This window comes from Schistocerca piceifrons, chromosome 2, assembly GCF_021461385.2.
Source record: "Schistocerca piceifrons isolate TAMUIC-IGC-003096 chromosome 2, iqSchPice1.1, whole genome shotgun sequence".
Classification (NCBI taxonomy): Eukaryota; Metazoa; Arthropoda; class Insecta; order Orthoptera; family Acrididae; genus Schistocerca; species Schistocerca piceifrons.
The window spans coordinates 867,825,289-867,847,122 of record NC_060139.1 but is presented as its reverse complement, the minus strand read 5'-3'; the positions used below and the strand labels follow the sequence as shown (position 1 = coordinate 867,847,122).

The window sequence follows — 21,834 nt, the reverse complement described above, 5'->3', positions numbered from 1 at the left end:
GTTAGGATGTGTTCTGTCAACACATCCCTTCTTTTAGTCAGCTTGTGCCATAATTTTCTTCTTTTCCCCAATTCAGTTACGCGACTCCGCACCTGTTATTCGATCTGCCAGTTAAATCTTCAATATTCTTCTACAGCACCACGCCACGTTTCATTTCCATACAATTCTACACTCCATACAAATACCATCAGAAGGGACTTCCCAACACTCAAATGGATATTAGATTGCTATTGCCAGTCTGCATTTTATGTCCTTTCTACTTCGGCCCATCATCAGTCTTTTCACTGCCCAAATTGTAAACTTCTTCTTTTACTTTTAATGTCTCCTTTCGTAATTCAATTTCCTCTGGTTTAATTTAACTACGATATACTACCCTTGTTTTACCTTTATTGATGTTTATCTTATTATCTCTTTTCAAGACACCATCCATTCAGTTCAGCCGCTCCTCCATCTTCTTTGTCGCCGGCAAACCCCAGAGTTTTTGTTTCTGCTCCCTGTACAGATCGAATAACATTGGTAATACGGTAACACCTTGTCTCACTTCTCAACTACTGCTTCTCCTTCCTGTCCTTTGACTATTATACTTGATGTCTGGTTTCTGTATAAGTTCTAAATAACATCTCACTCCCTGTACTTTATCGCTGCCACCTTCAAAATTTCAGTGTATGGTCCAGGCTGCAGTATCAAAAGCTTTCTCCAAATCTACAAATGCCGTAAAAATAGGTCCTCCTTTCTTTATCCCACCTTCTGAGCCAAGTCTTAGAGTCATTACTGCTTCACGTGTTCCGGAATCCAAACTTATCTTCTCAAGGTCGGTATCTGCCAGTTCTTCAGTTCTTCTGTAAATAATTCTTGTCAGTATATTACAACCGTGTACTATTAAACGGGTAGTTCGGCAGTATTCACAACTGTCAACATCTGCCTTCTTTGGAGTTGGAACCATTACATTCTTCTTGAAACCTGAGGGTCTTTCGCTTGTGTCATATACCATGGCAATACGCGGAGCAATTTTGTATTGGCTGGTTCTTCCAAGGATCTCAGTAATGCTGAAGTGATGTTGTCTACTGCATGTTTCCTCTTGAGTTCTTTCAGTGCTTTGTCGACTTCTTCTCACACTTCCTAATCCCAAAACGGGACACTCCAGGTGCCTTTATTCGCCATCATGCACACCACTTGGACATTTTAACAGCAGCTCTCTGCTACGCTTCTTCAAGAGCAATATCTTCTTATTGAGCACAAAGAACTGGGTTATCATGTTACGATAACGTTCGCCATCAACTGTTAATGCATCGCCGGCCGCGGTGGCCGAGCGGTTCTAGGCGCTTCAGGCCGGAACCGCGCGACTGCTACGGCGCAGGTTCGAATCCTACCTCGGGTATGGGCGTGTGTGATGTCCTTAGGTTAGTTAGGTTTAAGTAGTTCTAAGTTCTAGGGACTGATGACCTCCGATGTTAAGTCCCATAGTGCCCAGAGCCACTTGTTAATGGAGCACCTGTCTCAATTTGAAAGAAAAATGGGCTCAAAATTCTAAACAGTGACACGTTGGGGATGCGTGTCTTTTTTTTTCTTTTTTGTCTTCATGAATCATTAATGGATTATGTGTGTCCAAAATACGGTAGCTCAGACTATTAACGATGCTATCGAAGGCAAAACGGGACTTGCGCTGAAGATAATAATGTCCACAAAATCGCTGTTCAGCTCTTGTTCGTCAGTGATACATTGGTGAACTCTCTTCACTGCGCATGGTCTGCTGGAAGAAGCTGTTGAGCCAGACAGATCTTGTAAGTACGGGGATGCAAATCTTCAGTGAGAATACGGTGGAGAGTGACCGTTGAAATGCCCAGTTCTTGTGTCAGATGTTGAACTGGACTCTTGACGACACTCCTCCGAACTGCCGCTATTTTTGTTCCTGAACAACTAGAGCACGCTTCAGGTGTTTCCACCAACTTCTGAACATGTACATCCGAAATTTTTGAGTATTCTTCTCACAGTTGATGGTTTTGGGACATTATTTTTACTTAAAATACACTATACGAATCGTATCAACCAAACCATCACCATAATATTTAACAAAAAGGACACGTTCTTGTATCGTGAAGCGCTCCATTTTTATTAACTCCTGTCTGTCGAGTATCGACATGTCACAATTATGGACCTCTCGATTGACAGCCAGAATGGCGCAAAGTTCAGATCTTGCATTCTTGTTGTAAGACCCTAAACATCAGTTGTTAATTACAGATTCCTGTGAAATGCGAAAACATTTTTGGCAGGTGTGCCAATGTGCTTCAGCTTGGAAATATTGTAGCCCATGTCCTGAAGTATTAATTTATATTGGTATGCACTATCATCTTTAAATGCGCTACGTTATTCAGATAATCACAGGGATATCTTTCCTGACATTTTGTAAGAAATATACACGTATCTGATACAGCACCATCCGTTGATACTTTCCCACACAGTTCTTTACAGTTTGGTGAGTAGAGAAAGCCAAAGATTCGACTGTATACAGTATGAGTAAAGACAGTTTTTAAAGTATACAGGGTGTCCATAAAGTCCCTTTACAACTTAAAAATTTTATTAAAACCTCAGTTGTTGAAATAAATTTTTTTTGACACTGTTTATAGACCTCTATATGGGCGCCGTTAGTTGCACGAAGCACATCAAAACGGTACTCGATTCCTTGCCATGTTTGTTGTAGCATAGCGTCATCAATGGTGGCAATGGGATTACGAATCCTTTGCTTCAAGTCAGCAGTGTCCCGTATTTGTGTTTGATACATGCCCCCATAAAAAAAGTCCAAGGGAGTGATGGCGAACGCGGTGATCAAGGAACTGGCCCATCCCTCCCAATCCATCTTCCTCGAAATGTTTCATTGAAGAACCTACGAACATGCAGTCCCCAATGTGATGGCTCACCATCTTGCTTGAAAATGATAGTTGGTTGTAAATCAGTCAGTTGTGGTGCTACATATTCGGTCATAAGGTCGAGGTAAACATCTGCAGTAATTGTTGACTCGTTGAAGAAAAATGGAACAATTATTCGGTTGCACATGACTCCACACCACACATTCACTTTTGGACTATCCCAGCGAAGCTCCCTAATCACATGTGTGTGTTCAGATCCCCAGATTCTCACATTGTGTCTGTTTAATTAAAAGTTGCCGCGTCGCTGAAGCAAACTCGCTTGAGGAATGCTTCATCCTCCGAAAGGCGTTCCAGCATGTTGAGTGCAAACTCTGTTCGTTTTGACTTGTCATTTGGCTCAAGTGTCTGTAACAGTTGTTCTTTGTAAGCGTACAACCGTAAGCTCTTTTGGAGGACATTATGCACAGTTGAACGTGATAGTTGCAGCTGTCTGGCAGCAGTGCGGATGGACTTCGTAGGTGAACGAGTGAAAACATTTAAAACGCCATCGATGTTTTCCTCGGATGTTCTTGGTCGCCCGCTCCTCCCTTTATCCAACACTATCCCTCTCTCCACAAACTTTTTGTGCCATGCAGGGATTGAACGGCGCGAAGGTGGATCTCTTCCATACGTCGTTCTGAAGTTTCGTTGAGTCTGAACATCCGATTTTGTCTCTATAAACCAGGACCCACATTGTGCCTTCTCTTGGGGCGTTGGCATTTTATAGAGATTAAGTTCCTTCGATCAACAGAGTATCTGAAACACAGAATTTTAGTATATATAAAAACTTTAGTAAACAGTGATTACAGTAAAAGAAATTTTGTTAAAATATTTCAACAACTGCCGTTGTAATGAAATTTTGAAGTTGTAAAGGGACTGCCGGCCGTTGTGGCCGTGCGGTTCTAGGCGCCACAGTCTGGAACCGCGTGACCGCTACGGTCGCAGGTTCGAATCCTGCCTCGGGAATGGATGTGTGTGATGTCCTTAGTTTAGTTAGGTTTAAGTAGTTCTAAGTTCTAGGGGACTGACGACCACAGATGTTAAGTCCCATAGTGCTCAGAGCCATTTGAATTTGTAACGGGACTCTATGGACACCGTGTATTTAAATCGTTGCACATATTACACAGTGTGATTATTGAATATTTGTTAACTTATCCACTATTATTCTTCGTTTTTTAAGGGGCAAGCAGCCACTATTTACCTTCAATGTTTATGGGTAACCATTACCTAAGTCTCTCTACTATTAATAGATCTACCCTTCAACTGAGGGGGGAACGTTTAAGGAAATTTACATTGTTACAGTCACAGACGTAAATTAATTCCTTGCAACATAGGGTAATGTAAGTATACTTCTAGCTCAAGTCTGTTGTTTTGTACATAATACAATGTGGCAATACCCTATCTTGTACTGGGGTCTGTTAAGCGTATAAAAACCAGACATCTGCGATGATCCACGACTCTATGATACTGTGGCTTGTGACGTGGTTATTGCGCAAACGGAGATGGAACTTTCAACACTGAAATTATTTATTTTGCTCCTACTTTATTTTTGTAGTATAAATTGTAGTCTCTTAGTTTGGAATATGACAATTTGGTTGCGAGTTGGCGTAGACAAAGATGGTAATGTCAGAATAACTATAATTCTGGTTATTCCGTGTATTTTACTCATATTGGATTTTTAGAACTGTTCTAAATTCGCCGTTTTCATTAGGTCATGAGTCAAAACAGGCAGTTTGTACATGTTCAGTATTATGTTTTTTCCCTTTACCGTCGAACTTATATATTTGAAAAACAATGGAAGAACATTTTTAGAAAATGGTGCAGAAATTAGATGAAAATTCAGAGTGAAAAACTTGAAAAAATTAAGGAGTTGTTGTACGAAGTGAATAGTCTACTGACCTCGACCTAAGAGCAAGGAGTAAACCACCAAAAATGCCGAAATGAGATTAACGATACATTTTAACATCAAAATTTGTTCAGAGCCACACAGTAGACGAAGTGGATGAATTATGCTGCTTTGGAAGCAAAATAACACGTGGCAGACGAAGCAAAGAAGATCTATGAACCAGACTAGAGCACGCAGAGTGTGCACTACTCGCCACAGGAATCTCCTAGTGTCAAACATAGGCCATAATTTGAAATAGAAATTTCCTGCATAGTACGTATGCGAACCAGCGCATTACTGTAAGGAAGTGAATCGTGGAATGTGGGAAATCTAGAATAGAACTGAATCTAAGCGTTTGAGATGTGGTATTACATAAGGGTGCTGAAAATTTGTTGGGGTGATGAAAAGGTTCTTTACAGAATCGGCGGGAAAAGAAATGTGTGGGAAACAATGTCACGGTCGCATTGGGTAGCCGCGTGGTCTTGGGCACGTTGTCACGGTCCGTGGGACTCCCCCCGTCGGAGGTTCGAGACCTCCCTCGGGCATGGGTATGTGTGTTGTCCATAGTGTAAGTTAGTTTTAAGTTAGATTAAGTAGTGTATAGGCTTTAGGGACCGATGACCTCAGCAGTTTGGTCCCATAAGACCTTATCACAAATTTCCAGATTTTACACTGTCACGAAAAGGGACTGAATCAAAGGAGAAACTTTAAGGCATCAGTGAGCCACTTCTATGGTAATGCAGGGAGCCGTAGAGGGTAAAACGTGCAAAACAGGACGGAGATTGGAATATGAACAACAAGTAATTGAGGACCGCATCAAACTAGCCAGAAGACTGATGAAAGAAAAAGTAAATTTTCAGACGTAACTGAAGGGAAATTCTGAGTAGGTTCCTTTGGAAAGGGCACTGTTGGTTTCCTTCTCCATGCTTGTCCAGTTGAGCTTGTGCTCATCCATTAATGACCTCTTAGTGGACGATTAAACTCCAACTTCATATTTTACCGATACGTAGTCTATCTGAAACCTTCTTGCGTCTCCAAGTCTCGTCCAAATACACAACCTTCTTTATTGTGCTCTGTGCTAAATTCTATCAAGCGACTTTCTCTTTCATTCCTTCCCACCAGTCCATGTCGTCCTGCTGTTTTTCCATCTCTACATTTTCCTAATGTGGAATGCTAGTCGCCCAGTATAATAAAATTTTCGTGTTCCTTAATACACTGAATAACTTCTTTACCATACTTTTGTTCCAATCTCTACATCATCCGCACATTATAAAACAAGTGTACTTTTACTAAAGCGGCAGGTCTTGGCTTTATTTCTATCTTGGCTCTGATGATCCGTTCAATATTTTGTTTATAGTTGTTTACCCACATTACTATTTTCTTGTTTGTTACTAGAACTACTCCTGCATTACCGCTACTTACATTTTGTGTTATAAACATGTGCTTATCTGACGAGAAATCGTATTCTTCCTGCCACAAAACTTCACAAATTCTCGTTATACGTAAGTTCGACTTCCTCATTCATCTTTCCAGGTTTTCTAACCTACCCCACGATTCAAAAAATGTAACATCCATGCTCCGACTCGTAGAATGGATCTGTTTTGTCTGACAGCGACAATCTTTTGTGTAATCCCCACGTGGGGGTCCACAGAAGGAATTATTTTTATCTTCAGAATATTGTACCCAGGAGGATATAATAATAATAATAATAATAATAATAATAATAATAATAATAATAATAATACCGGGCTAGTACCGAAGTTTCGCCTCAGATACACTCACGCGAATATTTAGAAAAGCTTTTTTACCCTTTCACATAGACTCTAGATGCAGACAGATGGGGTACATTGATTTTCGTCATGAAGGATGAATAGCAGACTGATGATCTTAGATGCTTAATCTCCTTAAAAAACACACAGTCAGCAACAGCAACAGTAATGACTGATTGCGACTAGTATTTAATTTAATATCTTTCGTACCTACGGTCGCTGAGGCAGCAGGGATGGCGTGGCAAGCACAATATTGGTGACACTAGAAGATTCAGGGCACTGTCTTAAATTGGTAATATCAGTGCAGTTATCACGATAAATTTCCGAATTTTGCTAAAGAAGTGAATTAATCTCCATTTCTCCTTCAGGTCAACATCCAGCTGTACAGTAAAACGGAAAAGCAAGAGTTGGACAACGTTATTGGAATCATGATCGATTATAATCTCAACTACGTACAAGAGAGAACTCCTGTCGGCGCTTATGAATACAACTTGGATCCGTAAGTATCTTTACATGTTTTGTTACTGTTTTTAATGATAGTAGTCATTCATATTGTTTTTGTGTTCAGTGCGAAGACTGGTTTTGAAGCAGCTCTCCAAGCTAGTCTATCTCGTGCAAGCCGCCTCTTCTCTGACATACTGAAAGTCGTGAGCAACAAATTGCTAAAATTCCAGTTCTAACGATGTAATAAAACAACTGTGACATCGTAATCTAAATACTTTATTTCACGCATTACTATAATGTGACGTCATTAGCGCCTGTCAGATGACCACAGGCAGTACTTCCAAAATGGCAGACATCAGTGTTTCGTTTCGATAGCGTTCTGTCATTTTATTCCTTGTCAAAGAGGGAAAATGTGCTGCTTAAATCCACCTCAGCCATCAACGTGCTCTTGGAGAAATGTCTGCTTGGCTGACAGCAATGTTAGGAGATTGGTGTAACATTTCAAAAGTGGAAACACGATATCCAAGATGAGTCTTGTAGCGGTCACGGTTTAAGTGGCTCCACAGAACGCAACAAAGAAAGGGTCTGAAAAAGTAATCAGTCTTGATCACAATTTTTTTATTAAAAATTACATGTCAATGGTATCCGATTTCGATCATATGTACCTCATCTTGAGACCATGTCTCTGGAAGAAAAAGTAATTCTCCTTAGATGGTAACAGGTACCAATATTATACAATTTACCTACGTTATAAAATATGGATACACAATATAATAAAACGGAAAGGGCTTTTGTACCATTATGTGGTGGGCAGAAACGACGAGCTGATCACTGACGAATGTCGGGAGGCATCCCCGGCCACAGCTAAACAGCGTCAAAACGCTACGCGTTATACAGTGAAAGCTCCGACCCTCGCCTGCTGCATGACCTCATCGGGAGCCAGTAGGGCTTAATATATGATGATGCCGTATGTGAAAACGTAAAATATCAGCCTAGATACAAATAAAATATAATATGAATGATTACATAAATGTAAGCTGGCCGTAGTAGTAATTACTTTGCATCTGCCAAAGATACATACAAACGTGCTTGAACAACCAATAGAATTGGTTATAAAAACGCTAAACTGCCATCTACGGTCACTGCGTGAAAGTTCAAACTGAGGCATCTAAGCAAAGATAAAGATAGACTCCATCCGTTGCCATGGAGACAGTAGAGTGGAATTTCTGGAGGAGTGGCGCCAGTGGCGAGGAATACGGCGCGCCAGACAGTGTTAGGTGACAATGCCTCAACGGCTGATCTAGCTTTAAGTTTTCTACGAGAGGAGGATTTTTATCATTCAGTCTAAGAGTGGGCGCTTGGCCTTATCTCCCAGGCCTTCGCCCTACCTGCGAATTTTTATTTTTCATCGGTCTTTCTGATACTGTTTCTGCAGTTTGATGTTCGTCGTTTCACTATCTGTGTTTCTCTTGCTTTGGGTCTTTAGGCTGGAAGATTTTAGTGTGTTGCAGAGTGGCTGGCTCATCCTTTTTTTATGCTTGCGATCAGCCAGTCTAGGACATCTGCTATATTGTCTTAACACCTTCTGCCCCTTTTTTCCCTTTTAGTTGATATTTTCAGTTTTGGCTTGTTTCTTTCGTTTTCTCCTTCTGTGTGGTTACACAGTTCGTTTTGCGCATTTTGTTCCTTTCCCAGATTTTAGGTGATCTTATTCTTTTGGGGTATGGTTTTCATCCGAGACCTGTGAAAATACAGGAAAAGGGACTGATAACCAAGCTGTTTAGTCCTTTTACTCCCCAAATCCAACTAACCAACCAACCAATGCCAGAGATGTAGCGGCAGAAGGACGCTATCGGTCACCATGGAGGCAGGGATTGATGAATGACGATCAGTATCGTAGCTTTGAAAGTATAAAACCTAAAACTCGATGATGAAATTGCATAAATGACGAAGAAATGTCTCAACACATGTCAGATCGATGACACTTAAAACGACACAAATATAGTTCAATTTTTGCATTTCTGATGATGATCTAGATATGATCGAAGGCGGTTGCCATTGACACGTGATTTTTAATTTTTCTTGAAAGATTCACGATTAAGACATTACAGTTTCATGTTATCTAATCAGGAATATGCTTTTTCCAATATCGTTTCCAAAAATTGTCAAGGAAAGAGTTGTGAGGTCATAGGAGAATATGTGCGTGTCACAGTGAATGAAATCGCTGGAAAACTGCTGTAGGACACAATGAAATGAAGAAATGGTTGAAAGCTTAGGTTATCGAAAAGTTTGTGCCCATTGGGTCACACATTTATTGACCAAAGACAAAAAACCTCAGAAAACAACCCTCATCCAGAGGTATCCAACAAACCTCACAAAAATTCTGTCTTGGCACCCTCCGACTCCCATTTTTCCCGTTCTGTTAAGGAACAAGTACGACACCAGCGCTGCGATGGTGCCGGATGTTTGGCAAGCAGTACAACAGGTCTCTGAGAAGTTGGAATGGAGTTCAGTTGTAAGAGTGTTTTGAAACTAGCAGACCAATCGGGGAAATTGTGTGCAAAGACACGGAGTCTATGTTGAAATCAGACATAGTATGTACATACGATGAGATTCTTGGTTTCTCTTAGAAATTTAGGACTGAAAATTGTAAGAATTTTTGCTCATTACTTTCAGTATGGCCGTCGTAGATTCAATTGAAGCCGCTTACTGTTGTCATATCTTGGTCTCCATCTACAGTTTTTTCCTCCCTCGCCCCTTCATATTCCCCTTCATTACCAAACTGACTATTGTTTTATGCCTTAGGATGTGTCCTATCAATAGATCCCTTCTTTCACTCAGATGGCCCATAAACTTCTTTTCGCAAATCCCTTTCACCAACTAAGTAGTTATCAAATTTACCTACCTAATCTTCCCTTCTGAGCATCATATTTCAAAAGCTGCTATTCTTTTCTTGTCCGAAAGGATTAGCACCCATATTTTCTCTCTGTACAGGCTTTACTCCAAACAGATACACTCACGAAAAAAGTCCTAACCCTTAAATTTATATTCGATGTTAACTTATTTCGCTTTCTCAGAAACGCTTTTTTTGCTATAGCCAGTCTGCAGTTCATATCCTCTCTACTTCGCTCATCGTCAGTTATTTTGCTGCCCAAGTGGCGAAATGCATCTGCTCCTTTTAGTGTCTCATATCCGGAATCTAATTCCTTTATCATTGCCTGATGTAGTCCGACTACATTCCATTACCTTTGTTTTACTGTCATTCATGCTCATCATACAATCTCCTTTCAAGGCACCATCCATTCCATTCAACTGCTCTTCCAAGACCTTGGTTGTCTCTGACAAAATTACAGTGTCATCAGCAAACTGCAAAGCCTTTATTTCTTCTCCCTGAATATTAATTCCTTTTTCAAATTTCTCCTTAGCTTCCTTTACTGCTTGCTCAGTGTATGGTTTGAATAACATCGGGGATATGCTACAAGACTGCCACACTCCCTTCACAACAACTGCTTCTGTGCCCTCAGAGGTTCAGCATTCGTTTGCTGGGTATGGGATTGGCAGTCCCGAGGACTCGTAGGCGCCATCAGTTCTCATTTCCATAATATCCATCCATGCTTCATCAACCACTGCGCAGCACGGCTGTGGCACGTTGTGTATCACAGAGCACGGGGATCTTGACCACTCAGATGATGATAAAAACCTGTAAAAAAAAACCTGTGCGCTGAAGAGATACAAGTAAAACAGTTGTTAGCGGGTAACCTCTGGGGAAACTGCCGCACCTGTGTTGTATAAGGCTTACTCAGGCAAGCAGGGCTGCATCTGAGTGAACCCTTATATGACTTGCTGCTCATAGGACCGAGATGGAACCCTCGAAATTTTCTCCTATTCCTCCCAGTGGAACGGAGTGAGGTGGCGCAGTGGCTAGCACACTGGACCCGGATTCGAGAGGACGGCGGTTCAATACTGCATCCGGACATCCTGATTTAGGTTTTCTATGACTTCCTTAAATCGCTTCAGGCAAATGCCAGGATGGTTTAGTGGGCATTGCAGGTAAAAGCGATTGTGCAGTGGGACGTTGTTGGCTGAAACCTCTAGTTCCCAACAAATGATACACCAGAAGAAAGCTTAAAGCCTTGGAGAATATGACATTGAAATTGAGATACACACCATCTTGAACAGCAGCAAAGATGTTGTGACTTGCAGGGATCTGATGGATGTCCCCTAAGAAGAACTGAAAGCTGAGTGGACCAATGAAGGCACTGCTTTTGTACAAAACGTAATGAAAACGGTGGATGACGATATGATCAAATCAGACTCGTTTATACTGACTTCCAGCGCACATCAAAGCAGGTTGCCTTCGACTAAGCATGTGACGTTATGTTCCCAACCCAGTGCACTGTTTTAAATGCCAACACTTTGGGCACACTACTCTTCGTTGCAAGGGAGAAGCCACTTGTGGCAAACTTGGTAAGGCCGCCCAAGAAGGAGTTGGTTGTTCATCTCCTCTGAAGTGTGTAAACTGCTCCAGGGATCAATCATCCTCTCTGGAGTAGGAATTGCAGTGTCTTCCTTGAAGAAAGTAAGCTACATGAGTTTAAAACAACAAAGTGCATCATGTGTGATGAGGCCAAAAATATCTGTGAGGCCTTGCCCCCCCCCCCCCCCCCATTCGCTTCCTACTTTGCTAAAGGTACTCAACAGGCAGTTTAGAAAACCAGTGCTGCTACACAGACGGAGATTACTATTATCAGCACTAATACCCATGTTTGTGCTGCGCAGTTATTTTGTAGCTCATACTTCCTCCCAGAACGTCAAAATAGGCTATGGTTGCCTTCATTGCTGAGCTACCAAAGCTGTGATTGTGGTTCTGAAGTCTAGCGAAGCCAAAAAATCAAAAGCAAAGCGTCAACAACAGATGGACTCGTGAATTAAATAGACTGACAGTGTTGACATCTTCCTATCTGACCTCGTGATTCTTTTTCAGAGCGGATGAGCCTTGATGTCAGACTGGGGCAATCATCTCGCCCAAAGACTGAGCCTCCACCAAATGAGGGCTCCTTTCCCCATCTGAGTGGCAGATGGCTCCCATAATACTTTGGAACAATAATGAGTTCAGAAGACTCTGAGGCTATATCAGATCTCACAGAACAACTCTCCCGACCAATTCTCCTACTGAAACAACTCTTCTGACCAATTCTCCTACTGGAAGACTTCAGTGCTCGTCATGTATTGTGGGGCTTGACCTCTACTTGCCCTCGGGGTCGGCTTTGGAGAGTCTCACGATGTCTCACGAGCTGTGAATCCTTAACACAAGCACTCCCACTCATTTCTGTGTAGCTACTGGATCATCCTCAGCCATCGACCTGTGTTTCTGCTCACCAGCCCTAGTGGACTGTGTTCATTGGGAATTTAGTTAACACCTTCATTTCAGTGACCACTTCCCACTCCAGATTCACCTACTGGATGGAGCTCTCCGTGGAAAGACACAGCCTTCGATCGACAGAGCTGTCTGGACACTGTTCAGCCAGCAGGTTGTGTTTGAATGCTACAACGGCACCCAAGAGTGGGTGCACCATATCACATGACTGATCCACCATGCTGCTGACGTCACCATACCAAAGTCTTCAGATTATCTTTGGAGGCAGCTTGTCCATTGGCGGACTGATGAGTGTGGTTCAGTAATCTGGATCAGATATGGAACTCTGCAATGGTTCAAGTGCTGCCCAATGGCGAAAACTTCAGAGCCTTTCGAGTGGCAAGGACCAAGGCTCGATACCTCATCAAACAGAGCAAGAAAAGTTCATACTACGCCTTGCCGTATTTTATCAATCATTACACTTGTTCTGCAAAAGTATGAGAAGCTATCAGGATGATTTCGGGTAAGCACAGTCGTTAACTAATAGCAGCAGTGTTGAAACAAGGGTGTTTCCAAACAACGCTCAGAGACATCATCTGAATGATGGCAGGCCATTTTGCAACGACTACTGCCCATGCCAGCCAGGATCTAGCATTCTGCGACTATCCTGCAACTGTAGAGAGCGCCCAGTTGGACTTCATATCTAACAATTCTGACGTCATACCGCCGCCCTTTCTCCATGTGGGAGCTGTATTATGCACTTTCTTAGGTTCATGATACTGCTCCAGTAGGAGGCACAATATTCTATGGCAACTCCACTAGTGGACCTTTCGTGGCCACCTACCCATCTTCATATGGTTCTTCCTATCTAAGCACTTTTTTAGGTCCCGAGTTGGTGAAATGCTGTTGCATAATTTTGAGGAGGAGAATGATGTTTCTCAGAGCACTGTTTTACCCTCTTTCCCATAGCCATAAACATCATCCCGTCTACAGCAGGGAGTACCATTCAGTGCCATATTTGTAGACGATTTTGCAGTTTTTTGGACCTCATTTTTGACTCCACCATGAGGGATTAGGCTAACCACAGGCACCACTCCCACACCCAGACTCTGTGCTGAGGCCGGGGAACTGCCACTTATCATCTGGTGGCAGCTACAGATGGTGCTTCAGGCATGTAAGTTCCTCACTTCCCCCAATGCACCAGCATACAATACTATTGCTCGTCCAGCTATGGAACGCCTCATCCTATGGGCAAGTAGGTCATTTGGGATCAGGGAGTCACTTGGTGCGAAGGGAAGTTCAGTCCCAAATCCAGTGTTTTATCGGCCTGCCATTCTTATCGCTACAAGGCCCAGAGTGATTTTAGATTTAGTACAGTACAGATGATGTTGCTCTCCTGCATATGTTCTTATCCATTGTTGTATGACATTTTAAATGAGCACCACAACTTTGTAGTTGTATGTACAGATGGGTCTAAATGGAGGGTCTCCCTGGGTTGCTCTGTTGATTTCCCTGGCCGTGTCCTCAAGCTCCGTTTGCTCCACGAGTTTATTGTATTCGACGCGGAATTATACGCGATCTTGCTGGCACAAGATGTGTTACGAGTGCTAAATTTCTTGCCTGTTCGTATTTTCTGAGTGCCCATCACTTCCACAACGCTCTTACCCAGCAGATAAAGTAGTCCAGAATATCCACGACACGTTCCTCTGACTACAGAAGTTGGTAAAGGTGGTGTCTTTCTGCTGGGTGCCAGAACATATGGGTGTTGCGGAAATAAAAAGGCAGCCAAGGCGACGTGTCAAGATCCTTAGTTCAGTGTGCCACCCACCTGCGTGCTATCGTCTTGCTGTTGAGGTACAGAGTCTTGCATCGACAGGAAGACACACTCCTCTTACCAACCTCTGGTACTCCGGTGAATACTTCCTCCAGTCGCGGAAAAGTCATTGCGAACCAGTCATGAAAATTTACGGCGATAAATGCGGGAAGCAATCCTTACAAATTTGCGAAAGTGTGACAGTGTGCCACAGTGTGCAGCCAGTTCCGAGACGGAAGTCTCATCAAAAGAGCCGGAACGTCATATTTAAAGGTCTTGCTGAAAAGAATGAGGCGCTACGAAAACCCAAGAACTTTTAACTGGAATTTAGCTCTTCTTCAGGTGGAAAACATGAACAAATATTTGTTTTCCCTTCAACCACATTTTTATTCATTTTCATATGCCGTTGTATGGTGGAAGATAATTCCAAAGAGCTTTCGTCTTCTCCCGTGCCTTTATTTCCCATTTGTCCGTGCCTTGTTACGCCATTTTAAAGGTGTTCGCGTCATTTCAGGGTGCAGTCCCATCGTTTTCAGGTCGTTCCTTAAGGCCCTAATCGGTGTATTCGATGGGCGTCCAGTGCTCCTTTGTGGTCTCTTTGTGTCAAGCCTTGTTGTTGTCATACGTCTGGGTTCACGGCGAATAACGTGCACGTACCATCGTCGGCGATTCTCTTGAAGCTTTTCCGCTATGTTTGCTACCTTTAGCCTCGGATGTGATCTTTTCTTACTCTTTCTTTTAGGGTCACTCCTCCAGACCAATGTCTCTGTAACCTGGAGCTTCCGTTCGTCTGATTTGTGAGTGGCCCAGCATTGTGAACCCTCGGTTAAAGCTGGACTTATCGCTTGTTTGCATATACTTTCGTTTTACTTCGATAGGTATTCTCGCGTCGCAGATGACGCCTTTTGGCGACCTGCATTTCAACCACCCAGTTTTTATACGGTACTTAGCGTCTGTACTTGTGGAAGCTTTGGATATTATTACTGATTAGAGGGACTTGGAACTGATTGGTTGGTGTTTTAAAGACATTGTCTAATGTATTTACGGTTTAGAATTGGTGGTTGTTCTTGAGAAATTACAACACATACACTTCGTTTGTGCGCAGCTTACTCTGTGTTCTAGCGCCATGAACCAAGAATTAATGTCCTGGTGAATTCCTGGTAGAGATTCTGTTATTGAACTATGTCGTCAGCGTATAAAATTGTCTATGGAGTTGGTTACTGAAGATATTCTATGAAATAGTATGTGACCGGATGGAATAGCAGTGGAGGAAAAACGGATCCTTTGTGGATCCCAAATTTTTCGTCCTGGGGGAAAAAAAAATAAAAAAATAAAAAAAATCATCATCATGTCCGTTTGCTTCGGCATGTGCTACAATAATTTTTTTTACATATTTTAAACAGCAAGTAGATGGTGGAAGATTATGGGATGGGAGGGGGGGGGGGGGGGGATAAAACATTCTTAAGGCGCGTTTACATGGATCATATTTTACGGAAAAGCACGGCCGCAAAAATGTTGCCGTCAGCATGGTTGTGATGTGACCACTAATAGACGGCAATAATACTTCGGATGGGCGGGCCAGAAGTGTCTCTGACTTTTTCTGTAAATGCTCCCCTCTCACTCTTGCTTCCTCTTACTCTTGCCAACGGCGCTGCAGTCCCTAGTCACGTGAAACAATATTATTTCGCTTGGGTTCCAAAGATGGCCGCGACTTTCAGACACTCGATTTATTTGTTGTCTGCAGGAATGTAGTCGTGGGGAAATGAGGCACCCAGTAATTCCATTAATGTTGTAAGTACGTCTGGCATGGAACACAGAAAACAGTATTTACAACACACCGAAAACTGAAAAAGGACAGTCTCGCTGATACAGTCGTAGGAGAAGGTCTGCTATAGTGAGCCACAATTTTATCGTACATTGGCTCTTAAGATGAAAAATTAAATTTCTTTGAAGCTTCATTACGTGTGTCAGTCATCAACTTACCAACTGTCTTTCATTGTTATTGCTGTGCTTCTATACAGGCTTACCTGAAAGTCCGTTAACATTTGAAAATGCGCTAATTCACGGAATAATGTAGGTAGATAGAGAGATAAAACTTGACATACATGTGTGAAATGACATGGGTTTTTATTGAAACCAAAAACGAGTGCAAAAACCACCCAACAGATGGCATCCATTTCGCATTTACAGTTAGACGGTTTGTCAACACCCACAGCTGCAGAATTTCGGCTACCGAAATTCCTAGAATTGTCGTGGAAACTCCATTGTATGACGAGAAATTCACCATTTATTGTTGAAGTACCACACCAGTCGTGATCCGAACCTTTCTTTGAGGAAATGCGGGGGACCTGCTTTTCAGATTGTCAACGTGACAGGTGTGAGGTACGCCGATGTGTTACAGAACCGCATCTCTAACCTGACTGATAAATATCTGCTGGCAGGTACGATTCTTATGCAGAATAGCGCTTCACCCATATTGCTACATGTGTGAACAGTCCCTTGCGTATATCGTTTGATGAGGATCGTGTGCGGAGTAACCGCATCCGTGATGCTGCCCACGCCCCCCCCCCCCCACCCCCACCCCCCCAAACCACCACCACCGCATATCCCGAGACCTCAGTCCGTGTGGTTATTGGTGAGTGAGTTACGTAAATTCGCAAGTCTACCGCGATCGGCCGACCTCATTAGGGATACTGAAAGTCAACATCCGATGGCAATTTCTCACCGTACCTCTTGATATACTGTACAACGTTAATCACAACATTGTTCCGTGACTACATGTATTGATGAATGACGAGCGACAAGTTGAGCATTTGTTATAAAGAACATCACCTGTTCCAAAAATCAATTGTTATGGTAATTATTACTTTTGTATCATATGAAGCGCCATCTGTTGGTTATTTTGTGCATGTTTCTGGTTTCAATGAAATTCCATGGCAGTTCAAGCATGTATATAAATTTTCACCTCTCTACGTACATTAACCCGTGAAGTATTGAATTTTCAAAATGTGTTAACGAACTTTTGGGTCACCCCGTACATTACTTTTCACGCCCCCATAATTCTTGAGGTAGATGTATCGCATTTATGAAATTAATAATTCTCGCACTATACTGGTGAATAACTTTAAAATATCAACATAAACGTCTTATCCTTATTTCAAACTACGTTAATGAACTCCACCAAAGCGTTGCAAACGCCTTGTGCTATGAGGCATGTCGATGAGAAGTGCAGAGTAAAGGGGTACACTCAAGCTTTCGTATGTAACAACACTAGCCAAAAATTGAAGGGCGATACCCAGTCTGGTTCTAAATGGTGTACGGTCTTTCATATTGATATTGGTCTTACCAATTCTCGGACGAATTACTTTTAAACAATATAATCAAAATCGTGTTTTCGCGTTCTGGAAAAGATTTGTGTCCAGTATCAGTTCAGGAACTAAGCTTTCGAAAGCAGTTCGATTGCTTAGATAAAGAACACGCTAGGGACGCCCGATTTCTCTTTTTCGTGCATACTTTTTTCCTTTTGGATTGTAAATGCAAGAGCATCGCACCTCCCCCCCCCTCTCTCTCTCCCCCCCCCCCCCCTTCCTTCCACTTCGCGGCCATAGTGGCTCGTGTAAACACTTCTGGCCAGGAAAATATATCTTTGTTGATCCATTATTGCATCAAGAAATAAATTATTGCATCAAGGAAAATATACTGGCGCAAACATTTCCAGGAAACAGTGGCCAGCAGTACATGCGGCTGCAATATTGTCGGACAATCTGCAATATGCAGTTTTTATGGCCCCTGTAATCGTAATTGCTCCTCTGAAAGAATGGCTACCGAAAGTAGCCTTCCTCGCAGTAAAATGATACCTTTCTTGTAGAGTCTACAACTGAAATATATTACCCGTGTACATAATACTAGCTCTCGTGCTTTCCAAGCAGCCTCATCGCAAATCAGGTAATTCTTCGATGAACATTTTCCCCCTCACTAAAGATATAGAGCGGTTCTTTTTTTATAAGTCGTGGCGGGTGCGCTTGTTTCGAGGAGCTTTAGATTAAGGACATCGTATCTACTCGTACAAAAAAAAAAAGTGTGAAACAAATCCTATTTTCGACTGAAATCGTTAGCTTCTTTTTTTCATAAAGAGTACATGGTTAGTACTGCAAAATTAAAGAATAATGAGTTTTCGTCACCGCTTCTTGACGCCATTCTCTATATTATAAATTTAAAATGTAACTCTCTCTAGTGCTTTCCGAAATTCCATGTTCGTAATATCGTAGCATATTTGTTGTTATTAATTTTTGATAGGGCGTCTGGTCCTGTAGTATTACAGATTAATACGATTTTTTTTGCTGAAGTTTTCGTCCTCTTGCGGATTATAAATTCTGATTAAAATCCCCGTCCCTCCGATTTACTAGACTACTCGCTGTACACGAATTTCACCCTTAACGCGGGTCACAGAGAAAATAATTTCGTATTTGATCAAAATAATTTGCGTAGGGGGTGTTGCTGCGACAGTCCGATCGAACGCGCTCTGTTGACTCTGTCGTTTGTAGGCCGGAAAAGCTCTCGCGCCACCGTTGTTTAATGCACAGATAACCCACGTTTTTATAGAACAAACTGAACGTCGAAAACTATTGTCTGAACCCTGCGCCCAGTCTCTTTCCTTATTGTGTACGGCGCTAGCCGCTCGTAAAAGAATACCACTGCTGACAGTACGAATGACTCACAAGATTAACTGTAAACCTCTGCAGTCAATCGCAGTACTTGGCGGTAATACTGAGAAGCCATGTGAAATTGCACGAACACGTAAGAGCAGTTGAAAGTGAAACATCCCCTTAGAAAAATTAATGAATTACTGTGCTGATAAACCTCTTATATTATTTGATTTTCAAACAGCTGAGCAGAACTGAACGTACTCAGACATTTCGCTCTTTACCTATTCTGATCAACACTAAACTGACACACAATATTTTTAGCGCAACGCAATCTGACTTTCAATAATTCCTACAAAAGAATGGCCCTGACTAACAATAACCGATACCTTTCACAAATCGCTTACCTCACAAAAATCTTCGTTACTCGAACGACTGCCAGCTAAATAAAAGATTCAAACTACTGAAGGCACTAACTACTGATAGGCATACTTAGCAAATGAATGATTTTGATAGAGAACAAACAATGTATTTACCTTAATAGTGTTAAAAAGTCATAATATATATAGCAGTTCATGACATCCAGTCTTACAAATTTACTGTCTCTGATGGACACACGTCCAGATCATCCGCTCTCAAAACTCCGCCATCTCACTTCCCCACATCCACCACTGCTGGCGGCTCACCTCCAACTGCGCAACGCCACGCGCTGTTAACAGCCAACTGCCCAACACTACAATAACAATGTTCCAACAATGCAACCCAGCCACAGACTGCACACAGCACAGCCAGTGATTTTCATACAGAGCGCTACGTGGCGTTACCAACATAAAAACCTAAACAGCCTACCAACAAAAGAAAGTAGAGTTTGGAGATTTAGATTTACTGGAATGGTTTTGGAAAAGTTCAGTCCACTTGTACAGACGTCGTTGTCAAGAAGGCATGGCAGCAGAAACAGAACGAATACCCAGACGCACTGTTAGGATCGGCGCACTTCGGTACAGACCGTGGGAGCATATAACAGAGATGCACGGGAACGTTCCTGCAAACTTTGATAGAAACGCGACGTTGACTGAATATTCGTCGGAACCGGACAGAACATGACGATAATATTAAAAGGGAAGCACACTCGCGATGTTCTGGGAACTACACTCCTGGAAATGGAAAAAAGAACACATTGACACCGGTGTGTCAGACCCACCATACTTGCTCCAGACACTGCGAGAGGGCTGTACAAGCAATGATCACACGCACGGCACAGTGGACACACCAGGAACCGCGGTGTTGGCCGTCGAATGGCGCTAGCTGCGCAGCATTTGTGCACCGCCGCCGTCAGTGTCACCCAGTTTGCCGTGGCATACGGAGCTCCATCGCAGTCTTTAACACTGGTAGCATGCCGCGACAGCGTGGACGTGAACCGTATGTGCAGTTGACGGACTTTGAGCGAGGGCGTATAGTGGGCATGCGGGAGGCCGGGTGGACGTACCGCCGAATTGCTCAACACGTGGGGCGTGAGGTCTCCACAGTACATCGATGTTGTCGCCAGTGGTCGGCGGAAGGTGCACGTGCCCGTCGACCTGGGACCGGACCGCAGCGACGCACGGATGCACGCCAAGACCGTAGGATCCTACGCAGTGCCGTAGGGGACCGCACCGCCACTTCCCAGCAAATTAGGGACACTGTTGCTCCTGGGGTATCGGCGAGGACCATTCGCAACCGTCTCCATGACGCTGGGCTACGGTCCCGCACACCGTTAGGCCGTCTTCCGCTCACGCCCCAACATCGTGCAGCCCGCCTCCAGTGGTGTCGCGACAGGCGTGAATGGAGGGACGAATGGAGACGTGTCGTCTTCAGCGATGAGAGTCGCTTCTGCCTTGGTGCCAATGATGGTCGTATGCGTGTTTGGCGCCGTGCAGGTGAGCGCCACAATCAGGACTGCATACGACCGAGGCACACAGGGCCAACACCCGGCATCATGGTGTGGGGAGCGATCTCCTACACTGGCCGTACACCACTGGTGATCGTCGAGGGGACACTGAATAGTGCAGGGTACATCCAAACCGTCATCGAACCCATCGTTCTACCATTCCTAGACCGGCAAGGGAACTTGCTGTTCCAACAGGACAATGCACGTCCGCATGTATCCCGTGCCACCCAACGTGCTCTAGAAGGTGTAAGTCAACTACCCTGGCCAGCAAGATCTCCGGATCTGTGCCCCATTGAGCATGTTTGGGACTGGATGAAGCGTCGTCTCACACGGTCTGCACGTCCAGCACGAACGCTGGTCCAACTGAGGCGCCAGGTGGAAATGGCATGGCAAGCCGTTCCACAGGACTACATCCAGCATCTCTACGATCGTCTCCATGGGAGAATAGCAGCCTGCATTGCTGCGAAAGGTGGATATATACTGTACTAGTGCCGACATTGTGCATGCTCTGTTTCCTGTGTCTATGTGCCTGTGGTTCTGTCAGTGTGATCATGTGATGTATCTGACCCCAGGAATGTGTCAATAAAGTTTCCCCTTCCTGGGACAATGAATTCACGGTGTTCTTATTTCAATTTCCAGGAGTGTATTATTTATTCGGCTTCTTGCACCAACGTCACTTTATAACTGAATGTCGCAACCATAGATAAAAGCAACGTGCGACTTAAACAGATATCAAAGGAAGATCGGGTACTAGCAGGCACTTTTTTCGAAATTATGATTTTTTTTAAGGTTGAATTAGAACACTCTTAACACTGATCATGAACATGATACGTTATTTATAAAACTCAGTGTCATAAGAATATACATCCGTTGACTTTCTTTATATTTTTTCTGCTGTGCATTTTGGTCGTTGACACTCTGGGAGGGTTGTATCGGACATGAAATTGTAATATTTAAAAAAAAGTCATTTTCGTTGCAAGCACTCATGTTTATCCAGGATGTATACGACCCGGCACAACCGGGAGATCCGGGAAAACCCGGGAATTTTTCCATCCGGGAGAAAACCGGAAAAAACCCGGGAATTGTTTAGAATT

General features: G+C 43.1%; 1 protein-coding gene across 2 annotated transcripts in view; it reads left to right on the top strand.

Moving 5' to 3' along the window:
* LOC124776232 (chromosome transmission fidelity protein 18 homolog) overlaps nt 1-21,834 on the top strand; it is a 490,396-nt gene that overhangs the window by 178,191 nt on the left and 290,371 nt on the right. For both annotated transcript variants that reach the window (XM_047251092.1, XM_047251091.1), the window contains exon 17: nt 6,926-7,056. In XM_047251092.1, coding sequence (XP_047107048.1) covers nt 6,926-7,056 — 131 coding nt within the window. The remainder of the gene's footprint in view (nt 1-6,925; nt 7,057-21,834) is intronic.